The following is a 12,602-nucleotide window of genomic DNA, read 5'->3' as shown; positions in this document are numbered from 1 at the left end:
AACTGATCTCAGAAGCACAAAGCAGAAGCTGGAACTTTTGATATTCGCCTTCCTTCGAACATGTCTCATCAGAGAGTGCCACAGAGATTAGACGCTCAATAGCACTACAAAGTTGGCGAGGAAATCTCTGCTCACGTGCCTTCTGCACGAGATTCAGAATAAGCAAGTATCTTATACCGCTGTTCCAAGGTTCTTGATGCAAGAATCTGCGAATTGGAAAACATTTAATAGTTATAGTGAAAATATATTTTTCTACATATTACGCCCTTAGCTCTCTACCATATACGAGAGATTCTGAGCACAGGTATCAAAAATTGAGTAATAGATGATGAAAGGATCAGTGAGAATTGATCAATTCAGATTATGAAAATGCTAACATGGTGACGAAAGATTCTCAAATACCTTTGCAGTTCCACAACAACAACAGGAGCATTCAGACACTGACAATGGCATGTCGGAAATGAGAACCTTGGAGCTATATTGCCAATTACATTGCAAGCAACCGATCCTCCACCAAGGACCTCCAATGCGGACTTCAGACCTTCCTTATTTACACAGTCAGAGACATTTATGATACAACATCTACTAGCAGTACAGGCATCCTTCATTCCTTCACCAGCTAACAAAATATATCCAAGCAGATTCCTAATTCCAAAAAATCATATTTCCAAGTTATGATTACACTACCAACATATCATTACACAGTTAAAACATAGCACGCTTGATCAGCTTATGTAACCTCTGGTACTGATCAAAACTCACCTTATCAAATTACTATGAGGGTACATATGAATAACTTTTCGGAGGTGGGCAATCCCCTTCTCAAATCCAAGGAAATCTCCTGCTCCAGTTTTCAGCTGCAATATCCAGAGTGGTGTCATTATAATCCAGAGTTTAAACAAATACAGCATTCGAAATGAAAGGGCCAACATGATATTCGAGATCAACAGGCTCACCAATTTGTTGAGTGCGATCAAATAGTGCATTGCAACTATTTCTTCTTGTGATGTAATATAGTTACGAGTGCTTGCAACAATCGACTGAAGTCTATCACTCTGATCAAGAGAATGGATGGCAGATACTATAAAGCTGATTTTCGAACTCTGGAAGAAATCCTTTGGCATTTTCTGGATGCTGGTTATAGCAGAATCAACCCCAGATATGCAATAGAGCAGACTACAGATAAAACTGATTGGGGAGGCTATTGAGGGTTTTTCCATGGTAGATATCCTAGCCCCCAGATCTCGAATCACTGAGAGAGCCGAATCATTCTCACCAATCTTCCACAGAGAGAAAGCATATATTTGCAAACCTCCGGCATCAAGCAAACCTTTTGGAAAATTTGATTAGATATTAGTAAATTTATTAACATTAGCCTCAAATTTGCATGAAACCCCAGTCTTCAAACAGGGGGATGAACAGTCTTAAGTGCAAACCTTTTGACTTCAAATTTGTGCATTCCATAACAGATTCTTTGAATCGTCCTGCCTGCACAAATAGTTTAAGTGAGTACAATATTTGCATTTGTATTTGACTATTGAATTATACCCAATCTAAAAATAGCTTTCAAAAAGACATGTTAACGGAAAGAAGGGTGGGCATCTCACCTTGCTGAGTGACCTGACCAAGTTCATAGATACTTTTCCAGCATGAGATTTCACTGAATTGTCGGGGTAAATACTCATTGCAGATAGTGCCAGCCTATAAGAAGCAATGGCAGTGTGATAATTATTTCTTGCCTCACAAACTAGCCCGTGGAGATTATGGGATTCAGGGTAATAAGGGGTGCGCTGCACTGCCTGCTCAATGCAAGCAAAAATCTGCAACATAGTTTCAGGAGCGGGAGTTATTTAACTCACTTGATGACTAGATAAAAACCTGTGTAGATAATAGATATATAACACATATGTGTTTATACCTGCGGAGATGATATATTTCCCTGTAGCAAAGCAAGCCATGCCAGACCAACCTGGAACTCCGCAAGCTGGACAGAATGATACCACGCCTCAATTAAAACCATCACACTTACATGTAAGTAAACCACAATTAAAGCAGCACTTACAGGTGATATCTGTGCAGCTCGTAAACAACTCTCGAAAGCCTCGTCTGATGTTGACTCCCTGAGGTGTTAATTAGTCTATGGGGGCAAATTGTATTTCGAAGACATGAGAAATATTTTCACATAAAAAGCAACTACCTCGCATAAGTATCAGCTGAGCCAGCCCAAGGTAGCGCAAGTGTAGGATCTATGCTTCTAGCACAATCAAAAGCCTGCTTTGCCAATTTCATTTCGTCCGATTCCCTGAAGATCTGTTTAATGCAATCAAAAAGAGGAAAACCGTATCTGACGTCATTAACATAGGTGAAGCAAAAATGCAATTCCTGGTAAAGCTAGGATATCCAATACAAATCCAGAAAGACAAAAATGTTAAATACAATACCTGACCCATAAAAGCCCAAGCAACGGCTAAAGATACATCCAAATGCAATGCCCGGATCAAAGCATGTAGTTTCAAAGCACTATTATCAGACATACAACCCAAAGCAACCCAGAACTCTGAGTTTTCGCATTCAAGCAGTAATGCTCCCAGAGCCATCTTTTCTGGTAGCTTCCTGATAGAGTAGTCAACTATTACAAGGGAGCGCATCAAAAACTAAGAAAATGCCAAATAACGTTTAGTATAATCTTACCAAGAACTTGAAGTTTCAGAGTCATTGCTTAAACTTGAAACAAGATCACAAGTTATGGCTATGTCGGTATATACATTAGCTTGCCAAGGGGCTAAGTGTAGAGCTCGCTGGTAACAAGCTTTGGCTGACAATGCAGCTGAGTAACAAATGCTTTTCCAAGAAAGGATTGAATCACTAAATGTTTTTAACGTGAAATCTGAGTTTTCAGTTCCAGCAGACCATGGAAAGCATCTTGCATATGTAAGCTGCTCAAGAATTAAATATTAGATCCCCAGCTAACGGGCGAGCTTTACACTTAAAATACAAGGACAGCCTAAAGTACCTGAATATCTCCATACAATTTCCAAATACAAGACATGTTGCTGGACAGTTCACTAGTTTCTTTTGCAGCTTTACGAGCATCCTGTAGTGAATTTGCAATAATCGTTCTCTCATATAGGTATATATTGAAATATGGATGAAAGCAGGAAAAAACACAGGAGTGTAGTGTTATTAACCTCCAACAACGAAGCTGCCCATCCAAATGCGCCCAAATTTATACATTCCTTTGACCAACTAAGCAATCCAGAAGCAAGACCATAAAGCACCGAAATATTCTGAGGTGAAATCTTCAACGCTTGCTCAAATAGCTCCACACCCTATACAAATACTATATGAGACTTCTGGAGCCACACAGACAAACTTTCCAAAGAGGTAATTCTGAATAGACGTGGTTACAAAGGTTTTACCTTTCTATATGAACCAAGCATCAAAAAGATATTTGCACTTTCCACTAATGTAAAAATCTTGGTCTCATCTAATTCAATGGCGCGGCCATACGCCTGTTGTATCATTGAGAAATAAAGTCACAATAAAAATCAACAAAAACTCAAACCACTTCAAGAAACTGGGAATTCACAAAAAAAAAAAGACAAGGAAACAGTGTATTTTACCTTGATAGCAGCAGTAAACATTCCAAGTCGCTGGTAAGCCAGGCCTAGAGCCTGCAATAACAAACACAAAGAAAAACAAAGATTCCCGTCAAATTCCGCAACAGACTAAAAAACAATGAAACGAAAAAGGTAAATAACTGGAGGGCGAAGAGAAAAGGACAATTACTTCCCACAAGTCTGACAAGGTAGGATAACCTCTAATTGCATGTTGAAGGCTCTGAACAGCTTCAGACCACTTCTTCTGATGAAGCTACACAATAGAATTCATGGCCATAGATAAATTAGCAATCAAAGTAATAAAAGAGATAGCAGAAACAGAGAAGGCCAATTGAACAAAACCTGAATGTAACCCAATCTACAAAACGCCCAAAAAGCCTTAGGAGACCTCTCAGAAGCGTCACGGCAAACAGCAATCTCCAAGATTTCTTTCCCTTGTCTGTCAAACAAATCGCACAAAGCTTCTCCGGAATCAGAATCATTAGGGTTTATCAACACTGCTCTTTGATAACACTTAGCAGCTCGGTTGAGATCAAGCGTCACACGCGAGTAGTAATGCCCTAGATACTTAAACGCCGCGGCATTATTCGGGTTCAACTTCGCCGACAACACAAAACGCTCCGCCGCTTGCTCCGATTCTCCAACATTATCCCACAGATACAAACCCTGAAATCAAATCATCAAAATTTTCAATTTTTTCCAGATAGCAAGAGAACCCATAAGTAAAAGGAACTAAATTTCATCATCAAAACAAAAATAAATTACGAGTTCGAACTGTAGAGAAGAATCATCTGGGTTCGCCTCTACAGACTTCTTAAGTTGCTCCAATTCCATCCCAATTCAGAACGAAAAGATCGAAGATTTCGAAACGACGAGAGAATAATTTTCAATCTGAAGTGAAAAAAAAGTAAGAAGGGAATGATTAAACATGTGAATCTCTTCCTTCTTGTTTACTCTATCTCTCAACAATTCAAAACCCTAACTTTATTTACCTCTCACCGGAAAACAAATCATCGGCGTCGCAGAGATACAAAAAACCAAGCTAGCAATTTTTTAGTTGACCCTTGTAATATTATCAAAATCAAAATCACGTCCTGCATTTTTCTTTAAATCTCATTAAACCCTGGAATAATTATTAGGCCCATAAGCCCAAGTATCTACGCTTTTAAGACCCGGTTTGATTTATCGGTTTTCTTTCGGTTATTTTCGTTATTAAATCTTAATTAGTTCTCGCCTTCTCGGTTTATGATGATTACAAACAAAAACACTGGTTTTACAATTTCTCAGTGAAAATGAACACTAATTGTAATCAAATTATTTAATTACATGGGGAGGACCAAAATAAAAAAGTCTTTTGAATAAAAACATCACGTTTTATTTTTTTGCTCCGACTAATTCTCCGGCGATGACATACCGGAAGCTCAAATTTTCGGGTAGCCATTCAAAATTTTTAATCTTCTTCTCCTTCAAACATTTCTTAGCAATTTTCCTAGCATCTTCTGGTAAACACTGAGCTGTTGCTTCCATGAGCTTAGACACATCCATTGACATGTCTTTGACATAATGCTGAAAGATCTTTGGCAACAAAATCTTTGTGCCTTTGTAAACACGAACGTTACTTCTGATATACTCTTGTTTCGCTTGTCTTAGATCCCGGAAGATTCTATCCGCGGTGTAAACTCGAACCTAGTAACAATTAATGATCTATTAGACTATTACTGTTAATGCCACATTTAGAAGTAAACTGTAAACACTAAGATTCATTTAGAGTTGAAACGGTTTCTTGATTATTGTTACCGTAGGATCTGTGAATGCTCCTGAAGAAATAGCGAAATGAGCTAGAGCCTCGGGGTATTCCAATGCGTAAATGTGTCTAACACTACAAGTTTTCGACTTTCTTGAAGGCGAAAACAGCGTTTGGAGTAACTGCAAAATGTAAATTGAAAGTGGAAAGTTTACTATATGTGGTCAAAAGTGAAAATGAAAGTGAATTAGCAAAAAGGAGACAAAGATGAAATGGTTTACAGGTGATGGTGATGTGTAGTGAGGTCTGATTCCTAAGATTGAGCTTTGGATGATAAAAGGGTTAATGCGATAGCCTCCAATATCATAAGCTGCCTGTGGTAGGTAATATGAAAGATAATTTCTTAGTAAAAACATCAAATAAGTGTTGCTCTGCTAAAATGATAGAGATTTTAAACCTTCAAAACCGAATTGTTTCTTGCGCGGTTGTGAGTTCCATAAGCTAAGTAAGCCTGCAAAGAAGAATATTATCAAACAAGAAAAGATAAAAGAAACATATTAAAAAGAGGTTTAAGAGCTAGTTCACTTACATGCATCACAAGAGCATTGTGAATGTTGATCCAAAACGCGAGCTTCTCTTCACGTTTCATTCGACTCGGATCAACTTTCTCAAGATTTTGAACCAATGATCTGCATACCAAAAAAAATTCATATCAATCCCAATTATATAAATGTACATTGTTACCACAAAACCATATAAACTTTTTACCTGAAGTTTTGCAACATAAGAGCAGCGTAACTGAAACTACCATCATCTAAGTGTACTCTAAGAGCCTCTATCACAACAACACCACAAGGCAAAACATTGCCTTGATCTTGACAGTGATTCAGCAAATGATCCTCACTCGCGCAATTCAAGCTCCATTTATCATCATTATTAGATTTGGAAGAGAAAATGGTTGAGGCGTTCGACATCGATGAAGCCGGGGAAGCAGGAAAACAAGTGGTGTGATTGGTACTCGTTGAGCTTCTTGAAAGTGTACAATACACAGAAGAAATGCATCTCATGATATCTTCAGAGAGTTTATTCGGGTTTATGAGGTTATTATTATGATCAACTATACAAGATGATCCTAGAAGCTCTCCAAGACTCTGATTACCAGTAACTACTCTAGTCCCTTCCTGAAAAGAATAAAAACACAAAAACAGGTTAATTAAGTATTTATTTATAATCATATGTTTAAGTTGCTTGATTTGAGTTTAAGTTTACCCTTGAAGATAAGGCTTTTAAGCTAGTGTTGAAACTCCGAGGATAGGAAATTGGTTTCTGGTAAGGCTGATAATGAGTTAGTGATGGTGAAGTAGTGACAGAACGAGATAAGGTTGTAGCAGAGAGGTTAGAGTAGGAATTAGGAAGTTGCTGCTCGAAAGATTTTCTGTAAAGAGATAAGAGATATCGTTCCATGTGTAGAATCTTTAACTCAACAGATGCAATCTCCTTCTTCAATTCTTCTGAAGACTGTTGAGTGAAGAAAAAAAAAATCAAGATTCAAGAAGACATAGCAAAACAAGAAAATCAAAGATTTTGAGTGTTATAAAAACGAACCTTTGGGATCAGACAGAGATTGGAGTTTTGGTGGGTTATTAAAGTCTTCTCAATAGGTAAAATCTGCAATTTGGAGGAAATTAAAAATACATCTCTTCACTTTCATGTTAATGAAAAGTTTTCATCAAACCATATAAACAAAACACACAGAAGAAGAAAAAAGCAGAGACTTTTCTTGTTATTTTTTAGAAAAAAAACATATAAAATTTTTTTTGGGAGAAATAAAAAAGGGAGGAAAATGAAATGATTTTGGAGACCGTACAGATATGCTGTCGGAAGAGAAACTTGAAGGTGACACATCAACTACACTCTGCAAAGCCATGTTCTCTCTGTGACTGTTCCTACAGAAACAAGAACATTGTAACTTTGATCCAAAGATGATGCAGTATACTTATGCAAATTGAAATCGTTTACCTCGGAGAGTATGAAGAAGAAGAAGTAGGAGAGGAGGAGGAGGAAGAAGAAGAAGATGATGATGAATATGAGTATGCACAGTTCATCAGAGCCATCATTTTCTCACACTTTGAAAGCTCTCAAAGCTGAAAAGGTCCAGCCTTTTTTGCATCAAATCTTAAGTTTGGTTATGTGACTTCAAAACCTGAAAAGGGGATAATGACTTTGTAACTTTCCGGGAAAATGAGCGAGAAGTGAAGAAACCGACATTTTTATTTTCCCCGGGGAGTCAGAATTTAGCGGGTCAAGTTAACTCTGTTTTTTACTCCACTTACCTTTTTTTTTTGGTTAAGATCTGAATTCTATACTATATATTTTGTATTTATATATCTGTCAATGTCCTCTGTTTTCATATTTATGGCAATGTTTTTCTCGCAGTGTAATTCCACTACTTCCACAGTCCCTTTGCATGTCTATATTTTACTCATAAATCAGACCTCCAACAATATATAATCTAATATAAATGCAATAAACAAATTACAAACTAAGAAGATCATTAAGATTAAAAGAAATATATATATATAAATGATGAAGTTTATGCGGTTTTGGCGTAATCAATGTGTTGCAAAAATATGAATCTGTAAAAGGTTTATACTCTATAGTCTATACTGTCTAGTAGTGGACTTATTAGTAGCTAATAGAACTGGTGAGATTATTGAATGAATGTTTTAATTACATGCAAAATACAAATGATTAGCTTATACACCAAAAAAAAAAAAAAAAAAAAAAAATCTGAAAATTTAAGCATACTTCTATAACTAGTATAGAAGAGAAGTGAGCTACTACTACTACTATGCAGTTAATGCCTTTGAGCTAACTAATAAACAATTCACTAAAGTAATGGGGACAAATTACAACATGAGAGTTGACAATGGGGTCATGAAAAAATACCAAATAAATATGTTCCGATCACACCCATATACCATACGACATTTTTTTTGTATAACCCGAACTTTAGATCAACCTGAACTTGGTTATTAGCAAACACCAATTATAATGTGCAAACTCGAAATTCAGATGAAGGAAAAAAATACTTATATTGGAATTAATGACAACCGATCATTGATACAGTATGAAACTAATTAAATGAAGTTTTGTAAGAAGAAGAATCTAAACAAACAAGTATACGACTAGAAATGTGCATCCGTGCCATTGCATGTTAGTGGCCATAAATGCATAACCACGACAGCTGTCCCCATAAATTATGATGCCACCCTGTCCCAATTTTATTTTAAGTACTTTTTTCTGTATCAATTAATTACTGCTATTAATACGGGTTTAGAGTTTATAGGACTTAAAAAAAGAGTACAACAATTCATTTAATTAGAAAAACGGGTAAAGTCATACCCCCAGTCATATTAATAAAAAAGAAACCAAAATAATTCTGAATACGAATGAGCAGAAACCTTGATTTATCAGGCATTGAAATTAAAAAATTTATGCATTTTATTATAGTTCTTTATTTTAAAGAATTTCAACTTTTAATAACTTTAAAAATTCAAATGTATAACTTTTTAAAATTTTTAAAGATTATTAATATTTCAATTATTAAAACATTTGTCTTTTTATAAAATGTTTAAGATATGAATAATATTTAAACTTTATAAGAAGTTCAAATATTATAAGTATTTCAATTTCTAAAATAATAAAATTTATTCAAACATTTTAAATTTTAATAATATATACGAATTAAAATATCACATGACGGGTTATATGGCAGGACATGTTTAAGTTGATATTAATAGAAAATTAAAATGTCATTAATTCGGTGCTACACGGATAAAATATAATTTCATTATTTTGTGAACTTTTTAAAAACTTTAAAGATTATTAATATTTCAATTATTAAAATATTTAATTTTTATAACTGTTTAAGATATTAATAATATTTAAACTTCGTAGTTCAATTTCTAAAAAAAAAGAAACTTTATTAAAACATTTTAAATTTTAAAAATATTTTTAGATTTTTATGAAGTTTTTTATGCGGTGTACAACGAATTAAAATATGACACGATGGGTTATATGGCTAGACATGTTTGAGTAGATATTAATAGAAACTTAAAATGTCATTAATTCGGTGCTAAATGGATAAACAATCATATATATAACATTTTAAATAAAAATTACAAAATAAATAAGATAAATGTTAACACGTATTCTAGCATGGATCCAATTCTAATTCTAGTAGGACTTAAAAAAAGAGTACAACAATTCATTTAATTAGAAAAACGGGTAAAGTCATACCCCCAGTCTCATTCTCTTTTAATTTCGCTTCGTACTATAAACGGTTGGCGTAGAAGAAAACTTATGAATTAGATTGTAGGGATGTACTATAGTATTTTTTATAAAGAATTAGATTTTATATTCGCTTTGGTCTTTTTGTTATGTTTCTTACGTATTTACATTTGCATTCCTATTTTACAAATGTCCTCTTTATCTTTCCAATATTTAGCGATGTTTAACATCTAATTTTATTTTGATTTGGTAAGCAAATCGAGTGGCTCATAGTAGTTAGAAAACCCATTCATTTGACCACCACTTGTGAATGTCAACTGTACTTTTTTCTCGCAGACGTCATATGCCAGCGATGATATTTCATACAATACAAATAGTACTAGTATATATTTTGGGTAAGTGTGATATCCTATCTGAGATTTTCTAGCCATCTAAAGATAAGCTGAGATGAGATCACGAATGTGAGAATGTACAAAATGTTTTCTTTTATACACGTAGATGTGCGTGTACAGTATTTACATAGATGATTGCGTTACTAGCCTAGCTGTGTGACCAAAGACAGTGATAGAAACAAGACTGAAGAATACTGAAATGATTGAGCAAATTAATTTTTATGAGAAAACTAATTTGAGAATTAAATTTATTTCAGAAGAAAATGAAGATAGAGGTGTGGACCAACTTTCATTTTCAAGTTAAAATAATTTGGGGCTTTCCTTACCACCGACTTTTATGCCACACACAATTAAAATCGAAAAGGAAACTCAGGCACGTTGGGTGCCCCATTTTAATAGTTTTATGTACCCATTTCTAGATTTATATAGTATTACATATTTTTCTTTCTGTACTCATATGATCTTCTCATAGTCGAATAAACCATAATATAAATGAACAGGTCTATAACAACTGGCTAAGCTTACCGGCAATGGTACTAGTAAACACATGAAATGCCAGCTTAGAGTAACTTACTTCATTTATAACCGGTGTTCCGCAGGAAAAAAAACAAAAAAAAAGAAGTATAAAGTAGGAAGCAGCCCTAGCACCTAACTAATTTGTATACTCGATCTCCTTAATCACTTAGTACAAGTTTATTAAAATATATCCCCCACCACTCGACCTCCTTAATCACTTAGGACTACTTTGTTGATACTAGCTAATATACTATGTCGTCTCATTAATCACAAGTATTTTCATAAAGAATTGACCAAAACCATTGAATTTGAAGAGTTTGCGGATCAACTTGCAAACTTCGTGATCATGTCATATTAGAGTTACTACTTATATGAAATTTTAGCAAAGGAATTCAAAACTATTTCATAAACTATGATTCAAACGAATTACATTATATGAAACAGTTTCAGTTTTGTATCTGCATATATATAGTACAAATCTGTAATAACGTTAATACCGGCGCATGTATTCATGCATGATCGCTATAGTTCGATCTGACACGTGCTATCTCAAATTCAGTGCTGTTCTAAATCACATTTTGATAATAAACATAACATAACAAGTCAATAATTAAATAATCATTTTCTTTGTCAGGTTGTTTTTAATCACCATTATGTAAAATTCAGATATAAGATGCACGTGTGGAAGCATGATGATTCTCTAACAAATGGAAAGAATCACTGATAATAATTGTTTATTTTTGTATTTGTTATCCTAACCGATCACAGGCTGTATACAACCGCAGACCAAAATAATCGATATGTTACATACATGTATACTGGCATCACAAACGGACCCTTGTTCAACAATAGATCAGCCCATTATCCTATTGGTGGGCTTTGTATCAACTAGTCAGTCTTTCTCTGGCGTCAAACTCCGTTGAACCATATAGTAGTATGAGAAAGAACAAAAATAAATAAAACCACACGTATATATATCATCGTCAAAATTTAGATCATCAGAAGAAGATCAAACCAAATATATTTAGTTCTGCTATATTGTTGGATTGATCGCGATATATATAGTTATATACGAACGAATCACGAGCAATTAAATGTATCCATAAAAGTAAAGAGAGAATCGTGAGGTTGAGGGTGCATGTGATGAAACTATACTAAGAGTAAGAGGACATGGTAGTGGAGCCACTATGTCGATGACTTTGTGTTTAAACGTAATTAACCTCGTGTGCGTCTCATATTTTCGCGTCATTTTCTTGATCTTTTTAGTCTATCTTTCTTGCTTTCGTTAGATTATATATAGTATATATATTTTTTTTTTAATAACTCATGACTGATCCTAAAGGCTTCCTAGATCGAAAGACTAATCTCTTGGAGCCGGAGGAAACCATGTTAAATTTCGAACCTCTGTGGCCAATGCTACTCGAATCCAGATGGCGGGACTTTTCTACCTTTACTACTAGGCCAAAATGACTTGGTTTATATATAGTATATTAAGTTGTAACTTTATATAAGCGCTTCTTTTACGACAGTAAATTGAGATTTAAGAAGAAGGAAGAAGAAAAAGTCATGAGAGAACCAAAGGGAGCATTAAAACATATCAATCAGACAGCCTGAGTCTCAGATCCCTTGCTAGATGTCACGATTTCTGCAAGCTTTTGTCATTTTATGAGACCTGGGCTTAATTATATATATGTGATAACTGATAAATAATTCAATGAATGTATGTGTGTGTAATATTTTAAAATCGAAATATCCACACCGCAATCCATATGTTTGTAAATAAAAATGATAAAAAAAAATCCATAGGCTTATAAATACAATCATGTTACAAATATTCTATATCGTATGGATGTTCGTTATCGGCCCACTAGTAGATCAACCTAAAATCCTAAAATTGTATCATTATATATATGTTATATTCTATAGGATAGAATAATACAAGAGAACAATTCCCTAAACCCTTTGTTCTTAACATATTATCAGCACGAGTCTCTAACCCTACCAGTCTTATGAAAAAAAAAAAAAAAAAAAAAAAAA

The 12,602-nt window shown here is 34.5% G+C and overlaps 2 protein-coding genes across 4 annotated transcripts in view; both read right to left on the bottom strand.

Annotated features, from left to right (window-relative positions):
• LOC104702434 (tetratricopeptide repeat protein SKI3) overlaps positions 1 to 4,704 on the bottom strand; it is a 7,162-nt gene extending 2,458 nt beyond the window's left edge. Inside the window, exons 1-19 of one of the 2 annotated variants that reach the window (XM_019227861.1) lie at positions 4,613 to 4,704; positions 4,386 to 4,511; positions 3,963 to 4,286; positions 3,790 to 3,873; positions 3,624 to 3,674; positions 3,420 to 3,512; positions 3,189 to 3,329; positions 3,014 to 3,094; positions 2,692 to 2,936; positions 2,442 to 2,613; positions 2,198 to 2,310; positions 2,063 to 2,120; positions 1,919 to 1,984; positions 1,608 to 1,820; positions 1,437 to 1,488; positions 957 to 1,330; positions 763 to 857; positions 403 to 645; positions 8 to 206 (exon numbers count right to left, since the gene is read on the bottom strand). In XM_019227861.1, coding sequence (XP_019083406.1) covers positions 8 to 206; positions 403 to 645; positions 763 to 857; positions 957 to 1,330; positions 1,437 to 1,488; positions 1,608 to 1,820; positions 1,919 to 1,984; positions 2,063 to 2,120; positions 2,198 to 2,310; positions 2,442 to 2,613; positions 2,692 to 2,936; positions 3,014 to 3,094; positions 3,189 to 3,329; positions 3,420 to 3,512; positions 3,624 to 3,674; positions 3,790 to 3,873; positions 3,963 to 4,286; positions 4,386 to 4,454 — 2,673 coding nt within the window. In that variant the 5' untranslated portion in view covers positions 4,455 to 4,511; positions 4,613 to 4,704. Of the gene's footprint in view, positions 1 to 7; positions 207 to 402; positions 646 to 762; positions 858 to 956; positions 1,331 to 1,436; positions 1,489 to 1,607; positions 1,821 to 1,918; positions 1,985 to 2,062; positions 2,121 to 2,197; positions 2,311 to 2,441; positions 2,614 to 2,691; positions 2,937 to 3,013; positions 3,095 to 3,188; positions 3,330 to 3,419; positions 3,513 to 3,623; positions 3,675 to 3,789; positions 3,874 to 3,962; positions 4,287 to 4,385 lie in introns of both variants that reach the window. The other variant, XM_010418286.2, reaches the window with a different exon arrangement.
• LOC104702432 lies at positions 4,878 to 7,714 on the bottom strand. 2 transcript variants are annotated; one of them, XM_010418280.2, is made up of 10 exons: positions 7,384 to 7,714; positions 7,232 to 7,310; positions 6,970 to 7,032; positions 6,634 to 6,882; positions 6,133 to 6,545; positions 5,954 to 6,053; positions 5,822 to 5,875; positions 5,646 to 5,738; positions 5,418 to 5,546; positions 4,878 to 5,306 (listed from the first exon to the last, which is right to left on the bottom strand). In XM_010418280.2, exons 1-10 carry the CDS (start codon positions 7,479 to 7,481, stop codon positions 4,995 to 4,997), a joined length of 1,590 nt encoding a protein of 529 aa, XP_010416582.1. In that variant the 5' UTR covers positions 7,482 to 7,714; the 3' UTR covers positions 4,878 to 4,994. The 2 variants fall into 2 exon arrangements, with proteins under 2 accessions (XP_010416582.1, XP_010416583.1); XM_010418281.2 differs by having other exon boundaries at positions 7,232 to 7,304; positions 7,384 to 7,481.

This window comes from Camelina sativa, chromosome 7 (genome assembly GCF_000633955.1).
Source record: "Camelina sativa cultivar DH55 chromosome 7, Cs, whole genome shotgun sequence".
NCBI lineage: Eukaryota > Viridiplantae > Streptophyta > Magnoliopsida > Brassicales > Brassicaceae > Camelina > Camelina sativa.
The sequence above is the reverse complement of the archived record's forward strand: the minus strand, read 5'-3'. Positions and strand labels throughout refer to the sequence as shown.

Excerpts from the sequence above, each read along its gene's own strand:
- LOC104702432 (XM_010418280.2), bottom strand. The coding sequence starts at position 7,481 with ATGATGGCTCTGATGAACTGTGCATACTCATATTCATCATCATCTTCT. Across the intron at positions 7,311-7,383 it reads TCTTCTTCATACTCTCCGAG|GAACAGTCACAGAGAGAACA; the intron begins GTAAACGATTTC and ends TTGTTTCTGTAG. Across the intron at positions 5,876-5,953 it reads ACAATGCTCTTGTGATGCAT|GCTTACTTAGCTTATGGAAC; the intron begins GTAAGTGAACTA and ends TCTTCTTTGCAG.